The 18,173-nt window shown below is 43.6% G+C and overlaps 1 protein-coding gene across 1 annotated transcript in view; it reads right to left on the reverse strand.

Annotated features, from left to right (window-relative positions):
• Positions 1 to 18,173, reverse strand: part of LOC140409299 (putative pre-mRNA-splicing factor ATP-dependent RNA helicase DHX32) — a 133,618-nt gene that overhangs the window by 68,638 nt on the left and 46,807 nt on the right. The window contains exon 5 of the mRNA XM_072497680.1: positions 17,377 to 17,761. Coding sequence (XP_072353781.1) covers positions 17,377 to 17,761 — 385 coding nt within the window. The remainder of the gene's footprint in view (positions 1 to 17,376; positions 17,762 to 18,173) is intronic.

Genomic DNA, 18,173 nt, shown 5'->3' on the forward strand with positions numbered 1-18,173 from the left:
ATCCAAATTCATACCAAGTCTCATTCACCCGCCACTGGAGTGTTTGGTGACCCAGCAGTTAAGGAACACGTCAATATTAAAATCCCATGATCCTGCTTCTTTCCAATTCTGTAACAACCCACCAGGATATCTGCACTTTTCCAATTCTGACAACTCGCAGATCCCCATTTTAATCCCTCCACTATAGATCCTGTGCCTTCAGTTGTCAAGGCCCGAAACTCTACAATTTCCTTTCTAAAACTCTTCTCTCCTTTCTCCTTCAAAACATTCCTTAAACTCTACCGCTTGGTCTAAGCCGTTGATCATCCACCCCATTATCTCCTTATGTGCCTCAATGCCCAATGTTGTTTGATGATGCCCCAGTGAGGCTTCATGGCACATTTACTACATTAAAGGCACTACACAAAGTGAAATGTTGTTTTTGGATTTCCCTCTCTAAACATTTTCCCCTTTCCTTTCTTATTTTAATAACTTCTTCAAATCTATTTTTTCAACTAAGGTTTTGGCTACTCATCTTAATTTCTCCGTACTAGCCTGGCTCCTGTTTTTGTAATGTACATTTTGGTGGCACAATGGTTAGCACTGTGGCCTCACAGAGCGAGGTCCCAGGTTCAATTCCAGCCTTGGGTGACTGTCTGTGTGGAGTTTGCACGTTCTCCCCGCGTCTGGGTGGGTTTCCTCTGGGTGCTCCGGTTTCCTCCCACAGTCCAAAGATGTACAGCTTAGATAGATTGGCCATGCTAAATCGCCCCTTAGTGCCCAAACGGTGAGGTGGGGTTACTGGGCTACGGGGATAGATTGGGTGCATGGGCCTGGGTAGGGTGCTCATGGGTAGGGTCGGTGCAGACTCAATGGGCCAAATGGCCTCCTTCTACACTGTAGGGATTCTATGATTTTGGAATCAGCTAGAAACTGTATTTTATACATAAAAGCTGCTAAATAAATGCAAACTGTCTTTATAATTGACCTTAAAAGTGATGTAATGACGCAACACCATTGAATAAATTGGAGGCGAGGGGGGAGTTGCAGGGAATATGTACAGCAACTTTATATGGAATATCTAATGCAAGAAAATCTTCAGCGTAGTGGCATTGTTACTGAACTAGTAATCCAGAGACCTGGGGTAAAGCTCCGGGGGCCTGGATTCGAATCCCACCATGGAAGATGGTGAATTTTGAATTGACGAAATGAAGAATTCAGCAAGACAGAGTTAATAGGTGAGCAGGATTGATGCACGTTAGAAAACAGAGTTTTGCATGAGCTAAAGCTTACTGAGGGTGGATAATGAATGGAAGCCTGGCCAGGAGAACATGGGAAACTTACAAATTATATAGGCAATGGATTTTGGAATCACCTGGGAACTGTATTTCATACTGGGTGATATTGAAGAAATGGAAGTAAGCTATCCTTGTGATGGGGAGAATGTGGGACTGGAAGGTCAGTTTAGAGTCAAATAGATAAAGAGAAATAAAAATAGAATTTTAAAGCACTGTTCCGAGATGTTACACTGACAAACCCAGCTGCTTGTAACCCAATCACAATCTCAGCTTACTGCAAAGCTGTTTGCTTCCTCTGTAGTCACACTTAACAATTCTAAACAAATCTACATGAAACAATAATTTCCTTTAAAAAAACTAAATGAACTTTTATAATTGGGTGTTCACAGCAGGGATCCATTTTTAGTTGGAAATTGCAGCAATTACTTTGCAAAGCAAGTGCCAACAAATTTCATGATTATAGGGGTAAATATCAAACAGTCCTTGATCATAACTTGTTGAAATAGTAATTAAAATACAAACTAGTCAACATCCAATTTGGAAATACATTTCATTCAGTAAATGAAATAGCGAGTCGCTTTATGTTTATGTTAACCCACAGAAACATACGAAATAGGAGCAGACCATTCTGGGGCCACATGGTGCCATAGTGGTTAGCACTGCTGCCTCACAGCTCCAGGTACCCAGGTTCAATTCCGGCTTCGGGTGACTATCTGTGTGGAGTTTGCACGTTCAGAGTGTCTGCGTGGGCTTCCTCCGGGTGCTCCGGTTTCCTCCCACTGACCAAAGATGTGCAGGTTAGGTGGACTAGCCATGCTAAATTGTCCCCCGAGAGTCCGAAAGGTTAAGTGGGATTACTGGTTTACGAGGATAGGGTGGAAGTGTGGGCTTAAGTAGGGTTTCTTTCCAAGGGCTGGTGCATACTCGATGAGCCGAATGGCCTCACTCTGCGCTGTAGATTCTGTGATTCGGCCATTCGAGCCTGTTCCATCATAAAATTGGATCCTCTAACTCAACACCAGATTTTGTTCTCTCCCCATACCCTTGACACCTCGAGTCTAGAAATCTAGTTTCCTTCTTAAATATAGTCACTAATTTCCCAGACAGCTATCTGTGGTCGAGAATTCCATAGGTTTACCACACCCTGTGTGAAGTTTCGCATATCAGCCCCCAATGGCCGAGCCTGCATCTTGAGGCTGTGACCCCTTGTTATGGACCCCGCCCCAGCCAGAGGAAACAGCATCCCTGCATCCATTCTGTCCAGTCTTGTCAGAATTTTATACATTTCAATGAGATCCCCTCATGTTCTTTGAAATTCCAGTGAATTCAGCCTTGTCGACCTAATCTCTCCTCATGCAACAATCCTTCCATCCCAAGAATCAGTCTTTGCTGCACTCACTCTAAATCAGTCTGCTGAACCTTTGCTGCACTCACTCTATGGTAAGTATATCTTTTCTTAGATAAGTAGACCAAAACTACATACAATAGTCTAAGTATGGGTGTTTTGCCTTCCGAACTGCTTGCTTCACCTGCATGCTTGCTTTCAATGACTAGTGTACCAGGACATCCAGGCTCCATTTTAGCCTACTGCAGCTAGCAGCAATCTCCAACCAAACATATCTGGTACCTGTGAAGGCTTATTTTTATTTTAAAATAGATCATCCTTAGTCTAGTAGTCCATGAGGCTAATGACTGCTCTATTCCAGATGCAGCATCAGGCATGTGCTGTTGCATCATGGTACACAATGTCAACAAGCACATAGCTGGCTGAGCATGTACTTGTGCTGTGATGCATTAGTTTAACCACAATAAAAACTGACTTGAGAAACAACAATAACTTCCAGATGAAGCCAGCTAAGACATTCAGCAATTAAAACTGCTGCAGAATGCAGCGATAGCAGAACTAGAGAGAACCATAGAATCATACAGCATCGAAAGATAGTCTCATCCAACATGCCCACAGTGATTTTTAAATCGAGGAATCCGAAACAAATTCCCACTGTTTTCCAATAGCCACAAAACTTTCTCTGTTAAATGACTGAATTAAGCCTGCACCCACCTACATAAAAACCATGCAAGTGTAGGTGCAGAAGCAAGGTGCACTGAGCTCACTCGTCGACACCTCAACTCCCTGAAGCAGCAAAGATAAAAGCAACTAGTTGTTTTGTTAACTTCTCCTTTCGAGCGAAAATCCGTTCCCGTGTCATTGCTGTTATACATTACAATATTTCTGTGGCCACTACCACCTAGAAGGACAAGGGCAATAGATGCAAGGGAATACCACCACCTGGAAGTTCCGTTCCAAGCCACTCACCATCTTGATTTGGAAATATATCGCTGTTCATGGATCAAAATCCTGGAACTCCCTGCCTAACAGCATTGTGGGTGGACCTACACCTCATGATCTGCAGAGGTTCAAGATTGTGGCACACCACCACCTCCTCAAGGGTAATTAGGGATGGGCAATAAATGCCGACTTTGCTAACAACAAGCACATCCTGTGAAATAATTTTTAAAAACCTTAGGCCTGAATGTTACATTCGGGGCCTGCCCGAAGTAGGCACAGGCGGGAGCGGATGTGAAACCTCCTCCGCACCCCCGAGATTGCATTATTAGCGCTGGATGGCCAATTAATGGCCATCCAGCACGCAACACGCTCTGTGAAAGGTTGAACCCTGCCAGGGAGGGTGGGAGCTGAGGAAAGGGAGTATGGAAGATGACGGTTCCAATATGCTCTCTCAGGGGGACATATGCTGCGGAGCTCCTGACTGGCAAAAGAAATTTGGGCAGCACAATCATACACACACCTCAATCTTCATATCTATTTATTCAAGCCCTGACTGTCCTCCCACCCTGGATCGAGATGGCAGCATAAACATAATGCCAGCCTTGCCAATCAGTCTGCCGGCCAACAGTGAAGGCAGACGTGCCATTTAAAATTCCAGTCAACTGCTGTTTAAATAATTTAAATTTGCCTCTTGCTCGTCAGTGGCTGCACTTCTGGCTTGTACACGCCAACTGAAATATCGCGCAAGGGCGTTGGGGCATGTGCACGGCTTCGCTTGTGCTTTTACCCACTTTCGGGCCAGGCACATGCCCACGTGAGCAGTGTTAAATTCTGCCCTTGGAGTATCGTAGAATTTTAAATATATTTTCCCTGGTCTATAAGACAATAACTGTTCTTCCTTTCGCTCACTTATCATAAGTTCTTTCCCCTCTTAAATTCCTGTGCGCCCAAGCTCCATTCAAATTACTCATCGTCTGTAAAGCAAAACTAGTTTTTCCCTTCGCCATTGTTTTATATTGCTGTGGTGAAGTTCCTTGGGATGTTTATTTCATTACATTAAAGACATTTATGCAGGTTGTTGTTGTCAATCAAAATTTGACACCAAGCCGCATGGGCGATATCAGACCAGCTAGTCAAACGCTTTTCAAAGAGGTAGGTTATTCAGAAGTTTTTTAAAGGAGGAGAGCAATGTTTAGGAAGGGAATTCCAGAGCCTTGGGCCTCGGCACCTGTGAGCATAGCCTCCAACTGTGAAGGCATGTTAATTTGAAATGTTCAACAAATAGAATTTAACAATTAAATTTGTGGAATGGGTTTGGTATTCCATTCTTTTTATTAATGGTTTGGTTGAGAAGGCAGAGAAGTGGCAAATGGAACCCAATCCATAAAAATGTGAGGTAATGCATTGTTTGCCCTTCCCAAATGTAAGGGCATACTGAATAAACAGAAGGATATTGTAAGGGGTAGAGGAAATGAGAGACCTTGATGCATGTCCATAGTACCCGAATGTGGCAGGACAGGTAGATAAGATGATAAAGCAAGTTTATGGAATGTACTCCTTTATTAGGTGAGGGATTGAATACAAAAACAGGGGTGTAATAATTGAACTGCATAAAACCCTGGTTAGGCCACAGCTGGGATTCGGTGTACAGTTCTGGTCACCACATGATAGGAAGAACATAATTTCTCTGGAGAGAGAGCAGAGGAGATTTATAAGAATATTGCCAGGGTTTTAAAATTGCAACTATAGGAGAGATTGCATAAGCTAGGGTAGTGGATGCCTGGAACTCGCTGCCGGAGGAGGTGGTGGAAGCAGGGACAATAGTGATGTTTAAGGGGCATCTTGACAAATACATGAATAGGATGGGAATAGAGGGATATGGACCCCGGAAGTGTAGAAGATTTTAGTTTAGAAGGGCAGCATGGTCGGCGCAGGCTTGGAGGGCTGAAGGGCCTGTTCCTGTGCTGTACTTTCCTTTATTCTTTGTTTGCTTTTCTTAAAATGGAGGAAAATAAGGGGTCACCTTATTGATATGTACAAAATTGTTGTAAAAACGGGAAGATGCAGGGAGATATGTCAAATATGGAGCAAACTGAACACTTCCTGCCACAACAAAGGACCATTAGTAAATATTCTACTTCAGTTTCACTCTCTGTTGGCCCCAGCTGAGAATGGTCTCATCCGTTTTTATCCTAGGAAACGGCCATTTAAGCCCTCACACCTGTTCCTCCGTTCAATTAGATGATGGAATTTGTGAACTAATTCCATCTACCCATCTTGAACCACTGCCGACCCCGAGGTGTAGGTATACCCACAGTGCGAGGGAATTCCAAAATTTTGACCCAGTGGCAGTGAAGGCCCCATATCCCTCAAGATCTTTGGCCAACAAAATCTCAGATTTAAAATGTGTTCCAACCTTCTCCCAGCCTTTGGGTGAAGCAGTGTTTCCTCATTTCACTCCTGAAAGGTCTCACTCTAGGCCATGCTTCCTCATCCTTGACTCGCCAGCGAGCCGAAATTATTTTCTCAAATTAACCTGTTTCCCTTAGTAACTTGAATACGGCGAACAAACCTTCCCTTAACCTTCCAAATTCCAAGGAATACAGCGGTAGCTTGCTTAATCTCACCTCATAATTTGACCCTTGGAGGCCAGGTATCATTCTGGTAAATCCATGCTACACAACCTCAAAGACCAAAAATCATTCCTAGATTTTGGTGCTCAGAACTACTCACTGTATTTCAGGTGTGATCTAAACAGGGCTATGTATAGCTGAAGCATAACTGCTACCCACTTCTACTCTATTTCCCTATTTGCCTTTCTAACGATCTTCTGTACCTGTTCATGTTTAAAAAAAAAATTTAGAATACCCAATTCATTTTTTCCAATTAAGGGACAATTTAGCGTGGGCCAAACCACCTACCTTGCACATCTTTGGGTTGTGGGGGTGAGACCCAAACAGACATGGGAGAATGTGCAAACTCCACACGGACAGTGACCCAGGGCCGGGGTCGAACCTGGGATCTCGCCGCCACAAAGCAGCAGTGCTAACCACTGCGCCACTGTGCTGCCCACCTGTTCATGTTTTAATGATCTATTTACTTGAACTCCCAAGTCTCCTTGAACCTCCACTAACTCTTCGCCATCTGGAAATAGAATGAAAGATAGATCTCTTAATAAGTAGACCAGGCTTAGTGAGGCAGTAGACATTTACTTAAAATAAAACCTTTTTCCTGCGTGAACCCAGAGTGTCACCAGTGTCCCAGCCTGCAGCATTAACAGAAGTTATTAAAACGAAAAATGCCCTGCAAAATCATTTTGTTTGAGGGATGTAACGCAAAACAGCAACTCAATAGAATTATAGAACGACACACAGCAGATGTCTATCTCAGAAGGACTTACAAAAAATCAACTAGTCTGATTACTTTTATTCATTCTGCACACCCCATCCACTCCAAAACCCACCAACACCCAAGTGCCCAATGTCAGACTCACAAAAGATAAAACTAATTTTCAGTGGGCCAATGAGGAGCAAGCAAGCCACAAGTGCCCCACATCCCTATTTTGCTCATCCAGTTGTATAATTAAATTGGTGCTGAACAACAATTTTGTCAGGATTTGAAGGTAGAGCTTATAAACCCACAGCTTTAATTACATTGCGTATCAAATGAGATCTCTCACGGATAGATTATACCCCAAGCTAATTGCACAACTGAGCCAATTCTGCTCAATGAAAAACAGCTGGTGTACAACTGCACCAGAAAAGAAACATGAAGTTAATTCTTTCTTCAAACAGTCAGCTGCTCAAGTTCTTTGAGGCAGCATATGTTGGCTCTTCTATCATCCATGACTTGACTGACACTTAAAAACGTTTTGAGTATCATGATATCTGTTAAAAATATGAACACAATAGTTACAATGGTTTGCCGAGCTTTGAATAAGCAAGTTCAGAAAAGATCACATTATTTTCAATCTCCAAGAGACAAACAAAAAATATCTAAATATCTCAAAGTATCAAAAAAAACTGCTATCTTTTAACAAAATTGAAATGAAAAGCCACACAACTTCTGCATTACATCATGTAGACCAAATCAAACAGCATATAGGCCATCTCCCCTGGTGGCATCACGTACAGCTAGAGAGAAGTTATTTTAGAAGTTGTTGCCAATGTGATCAGACTTTGAAAGAAGGTAACTGGATCACTTCAGGAAACATAAACTGCTCGCCTACTTAAAAGCAGGGTGAGAACTGTATCTAGCTTTTTCAATCCAAATAACTGTCCCAAAACAGTAGCAATGTTCCTCTTCCTGGTCACTGTCCGAGACTGAACCAGACCATTTGCAACTAAGGCATTACTATATTTGGCACTGCGATGAGATGAGCATTTTCAACTCATTCCCCACACCCATCTCCTTTTACATAAACCACATCTATCTCGGCCTCAACTCATCAGCTGCCTCTTCCAAACCTTTGGTGCTTTTAGACTTAAATCATTTGAATGCTCTTCTGGCATGCCCCCCCATCTTCCACTGTAAATAAGCTTCAACTCCTACATAACTCTGCAGTGTCAGTACAGTGCACCCATTACACACATGCTCACTGACCTATCTATATTGGCTCTCTGTTGTGGTAATATAATCAGGGCCTAGTTTTAAGGCCAATTAAATTGGATGTCCTAAATTTAAAAATTGGGCACTTTTAAACCACAGTCCACTCCAGCAAGAAGCCTTCAGAAACCGAATATACAGAACTCAGACAGGCTGCCGGGGCATGTCTGGAGCAGCCCCTGATAACCCATCATGTAAGTATTGCTCCTACTTGAGATGCATTGGCCTAATGTCCACAGTTCCTGATAACCCATTAAGCAATCATCCCTCCTCCTAGGGAGGGCTCAGGTGCCCTGTCAACAGGTCATCAACCAGACCATTGGGCGCCACGACTCCATTGGTCGAAGGCCAAGGGCAGGTGGAAAAGGGGGTGGGTGGCAACAGGGAGATAAAAATAGGCATCTATTCCAGACATCTAGGAAGCGAAGAGACAACCAAGAGCAGACCAGACCAGGAAGGAAGGAAGGACGCAAGAAAGCAAGAAACAGCCAGTGAGAATCGCCTTCGCAAAGAGGAACCAGGACTCAAGGATCGGATCTAGAGCATACCAAACCACCTTTGCGGGTAGTATAGTCAAATCCTGGGTGTTTCTTGTATTTATATAGAGTGGGTAATTCACGGGTTAACTATATTTAATAAAGTGTGTTGCATTATATCTGTGTCTGTACTTTGTTCTCCTTATAAATAAAGACAACTGGGTAAACTTTGGGATTGAAATTTCTGAATTGGACAAATACAACTCTGTCCCAAGAACACCTCCATTTTAAAATTCAGATCCTGGTCTTCAAATCTCTCCCATGACCTCACCTCTCCCTAGCTGTGACCTCCTTCAGCCTTGACAAGACCTCTGTTCCTCCAATTCTGATGTGGACTTTGGACTGGGGTGGGCAAGTAAGAAGTCTTACAACACCAGGTTAAAAGTCCAACAGGTTTATTTGGAATCACTAGCTTTCGGAGCGCTTCTTACTAACTCCAATTCTGGACACTTAATACCTGATTATAATCACTTAATTATTGGTGACTGTCCTTTCAGCTGCCTGATGTAAGATATTGATAATTCTGATATCTTTTAGGGTTTGTTGTTTGTCGGTAACATCTATGGATTTTATTCTTTAACCGGAATTTAAATTAAACGGTACAGTTTGAATTTCTGTTCGAGGGACAATAGGCAGTTGGGATACTTTACAGGAAGGCTGTTGTTTGAGAGAAGCTATACATAATTGTTTTGTGACTTAAAGTTTTCTGAGAGTCTAGATTCAACAGTTCTATATTGTAATTGAGACATTTTTTAAAATCAGTTTTGAAGAAATGGCTGAAAAATAGTTTGAACTTTGCGTGACTAAAACCGATACATTGATTCAACTGATGAACTATATTTGTAGGTTAGAACATCTGAATTTGATGGAAACTATTCTTTTTTTTGTAACTCTGATAAAGTAATTAAAAAAAGATAGGTGCATTATTGTCAAGCGGTTGTGACTTTGTTTGCGACTGCTCTATCTAACAGAAGTGAGTTATTTGTTCACTATGAAATGTAAACTCTGGAGGTCAAGGGAAATATTTGTCTTTCGTCTATATGGCTCTAGTTACAGAGGTGGGGTGATACAAGATGACTCATAGCCGAAACTAATGAAAGAGGTGAATTTGCACTATTTCCAAATGAAAATGAAAAAAATGAAAATCGCTTCTCGTCACGAGTAGGCTTCAATTAAGTTACTGTGAAAAGCCCCTAGTCGCCACATTCCGGCGCCTGTTCGGGGAGGCTGTTACGGGAATTGAACCGAGCTGCTGGCCTGCCTTGGTCTACTTTAAAAGCCAGCGATTTAGCCCAGTGAGCTAAACCAGCCCCTTAATAAGGGATTCTGGAACAATGAGAAGTGGGGATGAAAGTTGGGAGACTGGAATCTTTGTTGGCACAATGTTACAATAGTTTCTGGGGTATGGCTCTTCTGAACATAGTTCAACATCTCATTAAAGGCAGAGGAGAGAAACACATTGCCTGTGCTCGCAGCGTTCGTGGCATTCTAGGAGCTTGAGGAATAACGGGCGGGATTCTCCGACTCCCCGCCGGGCTGGAGAATCACCGGGCGGAGGGGGGGCTTGAATCTCGCCCCTCCGCCTGCTGCCTGATTCTCCAGTGCCATTTTTTCAGCGGTGGCGGGAATCGCGCTGCACAGGTCGGGGGCCGTTGACAGCGGCCCCCCGGCGATTCTCCGCCCCGCGATGGGCCGAGTCGCCACCCGTTTTCGGCAAGTCCCGCCAGCATAAATCAAACAAGGTCCTTATTGGCGGGACTTGGCTCTGCGGGTGGTCTGCGGCGTCCTCGGCGGGGTGCGGGGGGATCTGGCCCCAGTGGGTGGGCCCCCACGATCGTGGCCCACCGATCCGCGGGCGGACCTGTGCAGTGGGGGCACTCTTTCCCTCCGCACTGGCCGCTGTAATGATCCACCATTGCCGGCGCAAAGAACCCCGCTGCGCATGCCCTGGGATGACACCAGTACACGCTGGCGATCCCGCCGTTTGGCGCCACGCCAAACCCTTCAGCGCAGCTGGCGCGGCCCCAAGCCCGCTGCCGCTGGCCTAGCCCCTGAATGTGAGGAGGATTCTGCACTTTCTGGGCGGCCCGACGCCGGAGTGGTTCACGCCACTCCTCGGCGCCGGTACGGCTCGCCCCGCCGGATAGCGGAGAATCCCGCCCAAGGAATTCCATGTCGTCTCACTTTTTTTGTTAAGTACATGTAAATTTGCTTAATAAATTCTACTTGATTCATAAATATTAGGTTTAATACCGCATTAGGTCATGCACAACTGAGGACCCTAGTTTTAGAAATTAATAATTTGGAATGCAGAAATTTTAATTAGAAGGGTTTTGCACCCAAAATCCTGAAATCCTAAACTGAGCCCCAAGTTCTGGATTTTTTCATGAAGAGTCTCTTTCTTAAAATTAATTTCTAAACTTTTTGGACAAGCCTTTTGTCATCTGCCCCAAGAAATTGGAGGATTAGATTATATGGCCCCTCAAGCCTACTTCACCTCCAATTCAACATGAGATATTCTCCCTCAATTTCACTTCTCAACCTTTCCCAAATCCTTTGATTTCCTTTGTGCCCAAAATTCTGTCTGTCACAGCCTTGGAGATAATTACCCACCAACTGAGCATTTACAACCCTTGTAGTGAAGTCCAAAGAGTCACAACCCTCCAAGTGAAGACATTTCTCATATTAATCCTAAATGAGACAAGACTTTCCAGTTAGGAAAATGGGCTTCTCAGCAGTTACTGTTAAACCCGATCAGAATTGTTTACAGTACAATGAGATGAATTCTCATTCTCTTCAACTTCAGAGAATATAGATCCATTCCACTCAATCTTTCCTCCCATCGCACAAATTAATCCAGGCAAGCTTATCCCTGCCTTAGGCAAGGATCCCAAAATTGTACACGTTATTCTAGATGTGATCTTACCAAGACCCTGTACAACAGCAATATGACTTCCTCATTCATATCTTCCTCTTGCAAAAGTGCCTTTCTAATTGATTGCTGTACCTAAAAAATAGATTCATGTGCAAAATATCCAACCACCAACATTTTGTCTCTAACCTTTTAAAAAAATATTGTACTTCTTCATTCTTTCTACCAAAGTAGAGTCTAGACAGATCGTACCATATATTTAAAAAAACATAGAACATGCATAAATACTTTCAGACTTCCTCGTAATATTCTGCACCTGCCATCTTCTTGCCCAATCATTTAACTGGTCTATACCCCTTCGTAGCCACTTTATATCCTTTGCATTATTCCCTTTCACTAGCTAGCATATTATCAGCACACACTTAGTCCCATAATCTAATCCTTGAATGTAAATTACAGCTAGTTTGGGTCCAAGTGCAGTTCTCCACTACACCCTGCCTTACTAAAATTAGCTCCTTACCTCATTCTGTTTCAAAATGGGTTTGATAATGCTCCTGGCAAAAATTACTTTGGGATCTTTCGCTCTCTAAATGCAATTTGTTGCTGTTGTTATTGTGGTTCATACTCAGGAATCCAGTTATGGGCATTTCTAGGCTATGCACAACATTTATCTTCTTGAATCATTTATCATCCAGATCTTGTGTTACTTTAAGTTAAACAAAGAAAATTCAAATGGGATTCAACAAGGTATTTTCCAACGTATTTGTGAAGCTGCTCACCAGAGTCCAAAATAAAACAAATACCAATTTGCAGTTTTTATTGGTCAGTTTAAAGAGAGAGTCCAACTCTTCTATACCCATGGGCTGGCAGTCAGTTACTGTTACCTTCAGGTACTGAGTGTATATGGCATTACAATTTTTGATCCATCTGTTAAAAGGCAGCTGGAGTAAGGTCCTCTGTTTACAACAAGATGTCATTCTTCTAATCTCTGCCACACAAGCAGCTTCAGGCAAGTGGTTTCTAATTGTAATGTTTAAAACACCTCATTGTAGTTTGCTCCGCACAAAATAGTGCTTCTTTGAATTGGTGTTTGGAGACTGGCCTGTGGTGGGCAGCTCCGCCAAATTCGGCTGCCAATGGCTGGCGTGTTGCTGATCCCATGCAAAGATTGAGTCTGTGTGAGTAGGAAGAAGAACGAATGCTACCGGATAGTTAAGGTCGTTTTTGTTCAATGTGGTGCTGAAATCAACAAAAAGTACCAGGGCTTGTACCTTCCTCACACCTCCCTCTGGTAATCTTAACATAGATTGATTGATTGTCAGATGTACTGAGGTACAATGAAATGTATTGTTCTGCTTACAGTCCAGACAGATCGTACCAGACATGAAAAAGCATAGGACATACATAAATACACAATGTAAATACATAGGCAGAGGCATTGGGTAAAGCATACGGAGTGTAGTACTACTCACAAGAGAAGGTGTGTGAAGAGATCAGTTCAGTCTATAAGAGGGTCATGGAGTCTGCTAAAAGCGGGGAAGAAGCTGGTTCTGACCCTGTTAGTGCGTGTTCTCAGACTTTTGTATGTTCGGCCCGATGGAAGAAGTTGGAAGAGAGGATAACCCGGCTGAGAGGGGTCTTTGATTATGCTGCCCTTTTCCCAAGGCAGCGGGAGGTGTAGACAAAGTCAATGGATGGGAGGCGGATTTGCGTGATGGACTGGGCTGTGTTCACGACTCACTGTAGTTTCTTACGGTCTTGGGCCGAGCAGTTGCCATACCAGGCTGTGATGCAGCCAGATAGGATGCTTTCTATGGTGCATCTGTAAAAATTGATGAGGAGTATAGGTGCTGGTGTGCTTACCTGGTCATAATGTCGACGTAGGTGGACCAGGACAGATTGTTGGTGAACCTAAGAATTTGATGCTGTCAACCATCTCCACCTCGGCACCATTGACAGGGATGTGTATGATTTGTCGCTTCCTGAAGTCAATGACCAGCTCTGCTCCTTAGTTTTGCTGACATTGAGAGAGATATTGTTGTCATTACACCACTAGCTTCTTGATCGCCCTCCTGTAATCTGACTCATCATTATTCGCGTTCCGACTCACTACGGTCGTGTCATCAGCAAATGTATAGATGGCGTTGGAGCCAAATTTTGCCACGCAGTCATGTCTGTAGATGGAGTATAAGAGTACAGTAGGGGGCTAAGCACGCAGCCTTGTGGGGCCTCAGTATTGAGGACTATCGTGGAGGAGGTGTTGTTGTTGATCCTTACTGATCGTGGTCTTGGGTCAAGAAGTCGAGGATCCAGTTGCAGAGGGAGGAGCTATGTCCTAGGTTTTGGAGTTTTGATACGAGCTTGGCTGGGATTATGATGTTGAAGGTGGAGCTGTAGTCAATGAATAGGAAACTGACGTCGGGGTCCTAGCTGTCGAGATGCTCCAGGGATGTGTGTAGGGCCAGGGAGATGGCGTCTGCTGTGGACTGGTTGTAGCAGTATGCGAATTGCAGTGGGTCAAGGCATCTGTGAGTATGGAGTTGATGTGTCTCATGACCAACCTCTCGAAGCACGTCATAATGATAGTTGTCAGGGTCACTGAACGGCAGTCGTTAAGGCATGTTGTCTCGTTCTTCTTTGCCACCAGTATGATGGCTGTCTTCTTGAAGGAGGTCGGGTCCTCGGAACAGAGCAGGGAGAGTAAGGTAGCAGCAGAGGTGTATATAACAGTGTGATCTCAAATCAGCTCAACAACGATTAATGGCTCATTCAGCAGCCTGCACTGCCCACGGTCATCAGTCAGAATTGCAGCAAAATTAACCTGGAAGGTTCCCCGCACCACCTCCAATCCTCTGCATTAAAGAGTGACACTTTGTGAGATCCTTTGCGTTAAGGAGTAAAGCTTTGAGATTTCCTGCATTAAGTTTTGAGAGATTTCCTGTATTAAGGAGTGAAGCTTGATTTCCTGCATTACGGAGTGAGGTTTTGAGAGATTTTCTGTATTAAGGCGTAAAGCACACTCAGGATTGTTCAGCAAATGCTGTCCAATTGCAGAGTTTCATCTAATGTTAGGCATGTTTTGAATTGTGTAAGCACAAGCTGGTTGAATACAATTAGTATTTAAGATTATTAGTCAGGTTTGCAATGTGTGTCCTAGACACTTGCCAGAAGCTTCAAATATTCATATGTAGGGACTTACCCTGTGTAGGTAAAAGGAACATGTCCGAACATAGTGCCTTTTTTAACATTAAACAAAAGCATGGGGGACAATAGTTCCCCAGTGCATTCTCCATGGCAACGTCTCAATCAAACTCGACTCGCCAATCACAGTCCCTACTCACATTTCTGTTCCTCCCATTGAAATTTGACATTCTTACATTTGTCCTGAGGAGTTCAAAATGAAAGGCTTCAACAACATGTGGCTTTTTTACACCAATACTCAATTTATACACTCCTTCAGTAAATATACATTTTCATAAACATAATTAATCAAAAGTTCAGGAATGATCCTTTACCAACAGCAATCTGCCAGCTGGTAACAATCTCTTGTTTTCTAACCATCAACAAAGGTGACAAATGTTGAATTCTTTACCCGTCAGTCTGGCCTCAATAAAACTCGAGATGGATTTGTAGGCATAGTATTATTTATTTTTAACCAACTTGCAAGTCTGACTCGCTTCTCAGGGACACAGAACACAGAACCAGTCTCCTGGACCCCTTGGAAAAGAATGAGGAAGGAGACAAAGGGGTCTCTGCAAATACATTCAAATGGCATCAAGTTTCACATACACGATTCCCATAGGTCATCCTATACCCCTCCTGACCTGGCCATACATCCTAATTGGCTCCACCAAATTGCTATCGGGACTCTAGTCCCTACCACAGTCCCCTGCCCCTCTGCGTGGATACTGCATAATCAGTTAGCACGCCAGGCAGTCTCGGCTGAATTCTGCGAGAACTGGAAAAAACCTCAGGTTCTCGCACCCAACCGGGGCCACTCAGTCGGGTGGGGAATTCTGAGCGCCTTGACACTGGGAGGTGTGGGGGGTTCCTTGGCGGTCAGTGATAGGAATTATTTTATTTGTGGCCTTACCATCCTGGGAAACAAAACTTTGGGAGCCATCGGGGCAATAACCAAGGAATTGTCTCAGCTACGGTTGTTTGCAATGCAGAACCGGTATCATAGATGCTCTTGACTATCTTCTGGCCCGTGAGGGTGGGGTATGCGCCATAGTGCAGGGCAAGTGTATCATGGGAGTTCAAGACCTAACCGCTAACATCACTAAATTTATGGATCGCATACAGGATCGCCTGGATGGAATGCAGGACCCTGGCTCTTGGAGTAACTGGGGATTTGGAGGTTGGAAGGACTGGTTGATAAATATGGCCATATATTTAGCAGTGGCACTCGGCTGCATCTTTGTGGGCCTAGCCATCCTTAAATGCGTGATGGGTAGAATGCGGGTGCACTGGAACAGATAGACGCCCCTAGAATCCTGGCTGTTAGGATCCACGAGGGTGCAGCGGATGAAGGGTGGCTATAACAGGAATTGGAAATGCAGCGACAAGGAGACAAAGGGATCTTTGCAAATACATTCAAATGGCATCAAGTTTCACATACACGATTCCCTTAGGTCTTCCTATACCCCTCCTGACCTGGCCATACATCCTAATTGGCTCACTTCTCATTCCTTAACCCTGGCCTCTTGTTACCCAGCATCCTTTTTTCCTCCTCTACCAGACACCCCTCCCCCTTACTTGCCATGCTTTCTGAAATCCTTTGTCTGTGAACTCACTAGAATTAGACCGACCTACATCTACACTATTGTAACTAATATATTTAAACTAACTATTTTATATCACATTCGTCAAAGGAAGCACAATAACAGACGATGCTGATTACATGCTGTCTTTTTAGAGATAGGTTTTAGAGAGGTGTTTATAATAAATATTAGCAATCGGCACTGCACATTGTTATAGTCTAATTACATGAGTTTCTCTTTTCTCCTTTCCTTGGTGAAAAGAAATGCTGTTTTATTCTGAAACCCTTGTGGAGATACACATAGTCTGCTCGGAGGCCTTGTTCATTCAGACTGCACAGATGGCATTGAAAGCTTGAGGAAACTATTCCTTTGCCTTTTCTCAATAACAATCAATTTAAGATTATCTCACCTCCTGGATCGCATTCCGAGTGCTCACTGATCCTAGAACTGCCTCGGTGATCTCAGTCCTCACTCCTCAGTATCACTGGATCACATTCCATCTCTCATTGATCCCAGAACTCAATAATAATCATCCGAGTACTTCTAAAACTCCCAAACCCGGAGATCTGTTGATACAACTACACCTCAAGACCATACTTCGCTTGCGGACACAGGATGGCCCCAGTGCTAATCAATCAGCATTATACAATGTAACAACACATCACACAAATCACCACACACACACATCCAAGACAATACTGGCGTTAAGTACTACCACAAAGAAGAATTCTTCAATGACCCCCATCCCCTATATACATATGCAGCCTGAGATTAGAAAATGGAATGTAAAACTCATCAATGCCCAGATTAGATTGAATAGGTGAATAAAGGAAAAGGGGCTTAAGTAATAGGGAGGGTAAATGCTGAGATTTGGTTGGACTAAATGGCCTGTTTCCATTCTATAATTTCCATATGTCATCAGGCAGATTTCCAGCTGATTATCTGTCATAGACTCAGCAGCCATTATAAATAAATCTCAACAATAAGCAGTTTGCATACTTGGGAAAGACTTGCTTTTACAGATCTGTATACCCACCTTTTCACTGGCCAAGAAAACAAAAATGTTGCCCTCTTCTCCTTTTCTGTGTATATCCAGTACGGTTTGTGCAGCAGCTGAAACACAGTCCTTGAACTGGCCATCTCTGTATATAACTTCCACAGGAAAGGAATTTTCTGCAGCATTCTCTACTTTTACAAAAGGCACAGCAACATAGTAACTTCCAAGTCTGCCCTCCAGATGTGGTGCTGTGATAACCACAACCTTCAGCTCTGGCCTTTGCCTGGGCAAGTCTTTCAATAAACCGAGCAGGACATCGGTTGCCACAGTCCGCTCATGGGCCTCGTCAATAATTATAACTCCATAGTGATGCAACAAGGGATCAGACATCATTTCACAGAGCAATATATCATCTGTGCAGTACCTGTTGAGAAAAATAATTCATTTTATACAGCTCTATATCATGCTTCGAAAACATTACAAACAGTTTGGACCCAATGGATGTTTTTTAAAGAAAATCATTAACTCATTGGTATTCACCAGCTGGTCCAAATCATTCCTGTGGCCCATTCCACTGGTGTCTTATGATGATGATGAACTGGCTGCCCAAGGCAAGAACAAACCATTGGTCTCAACCTCACGAGGAACTAGGGTTGTAAATTCCCCTTCTGAGGCAACAGTGCCGACTGTGAAGCTGAGACTCCAGAGGGAATAGCCCTGGGATCAGCACCAAGTCCCCATGGTACATGCACTCATGATTTATTTTTTTGCCGTGATCTGGAGGTGTGTCCTAACGGTATAAGGTCTGAGGCTCCAGTAACTGCCTCCATCAGTCT

Source organism: Scyliorhinus torazame, chromosome 3 (genome assembly GCF_047496885.1).
Source record: "Scyliorhinus torazame isolate Kashiwa2021f chromosome 3, sScyTor2.1, whole genome shotgun sequence".
NCBI lineage: Eukaryota > Metazoa > Chordata > Chondrichthyes > Carcharhiniformes > Scyliorhinidae > Scyliorhinus > Scyliorhinus torazame.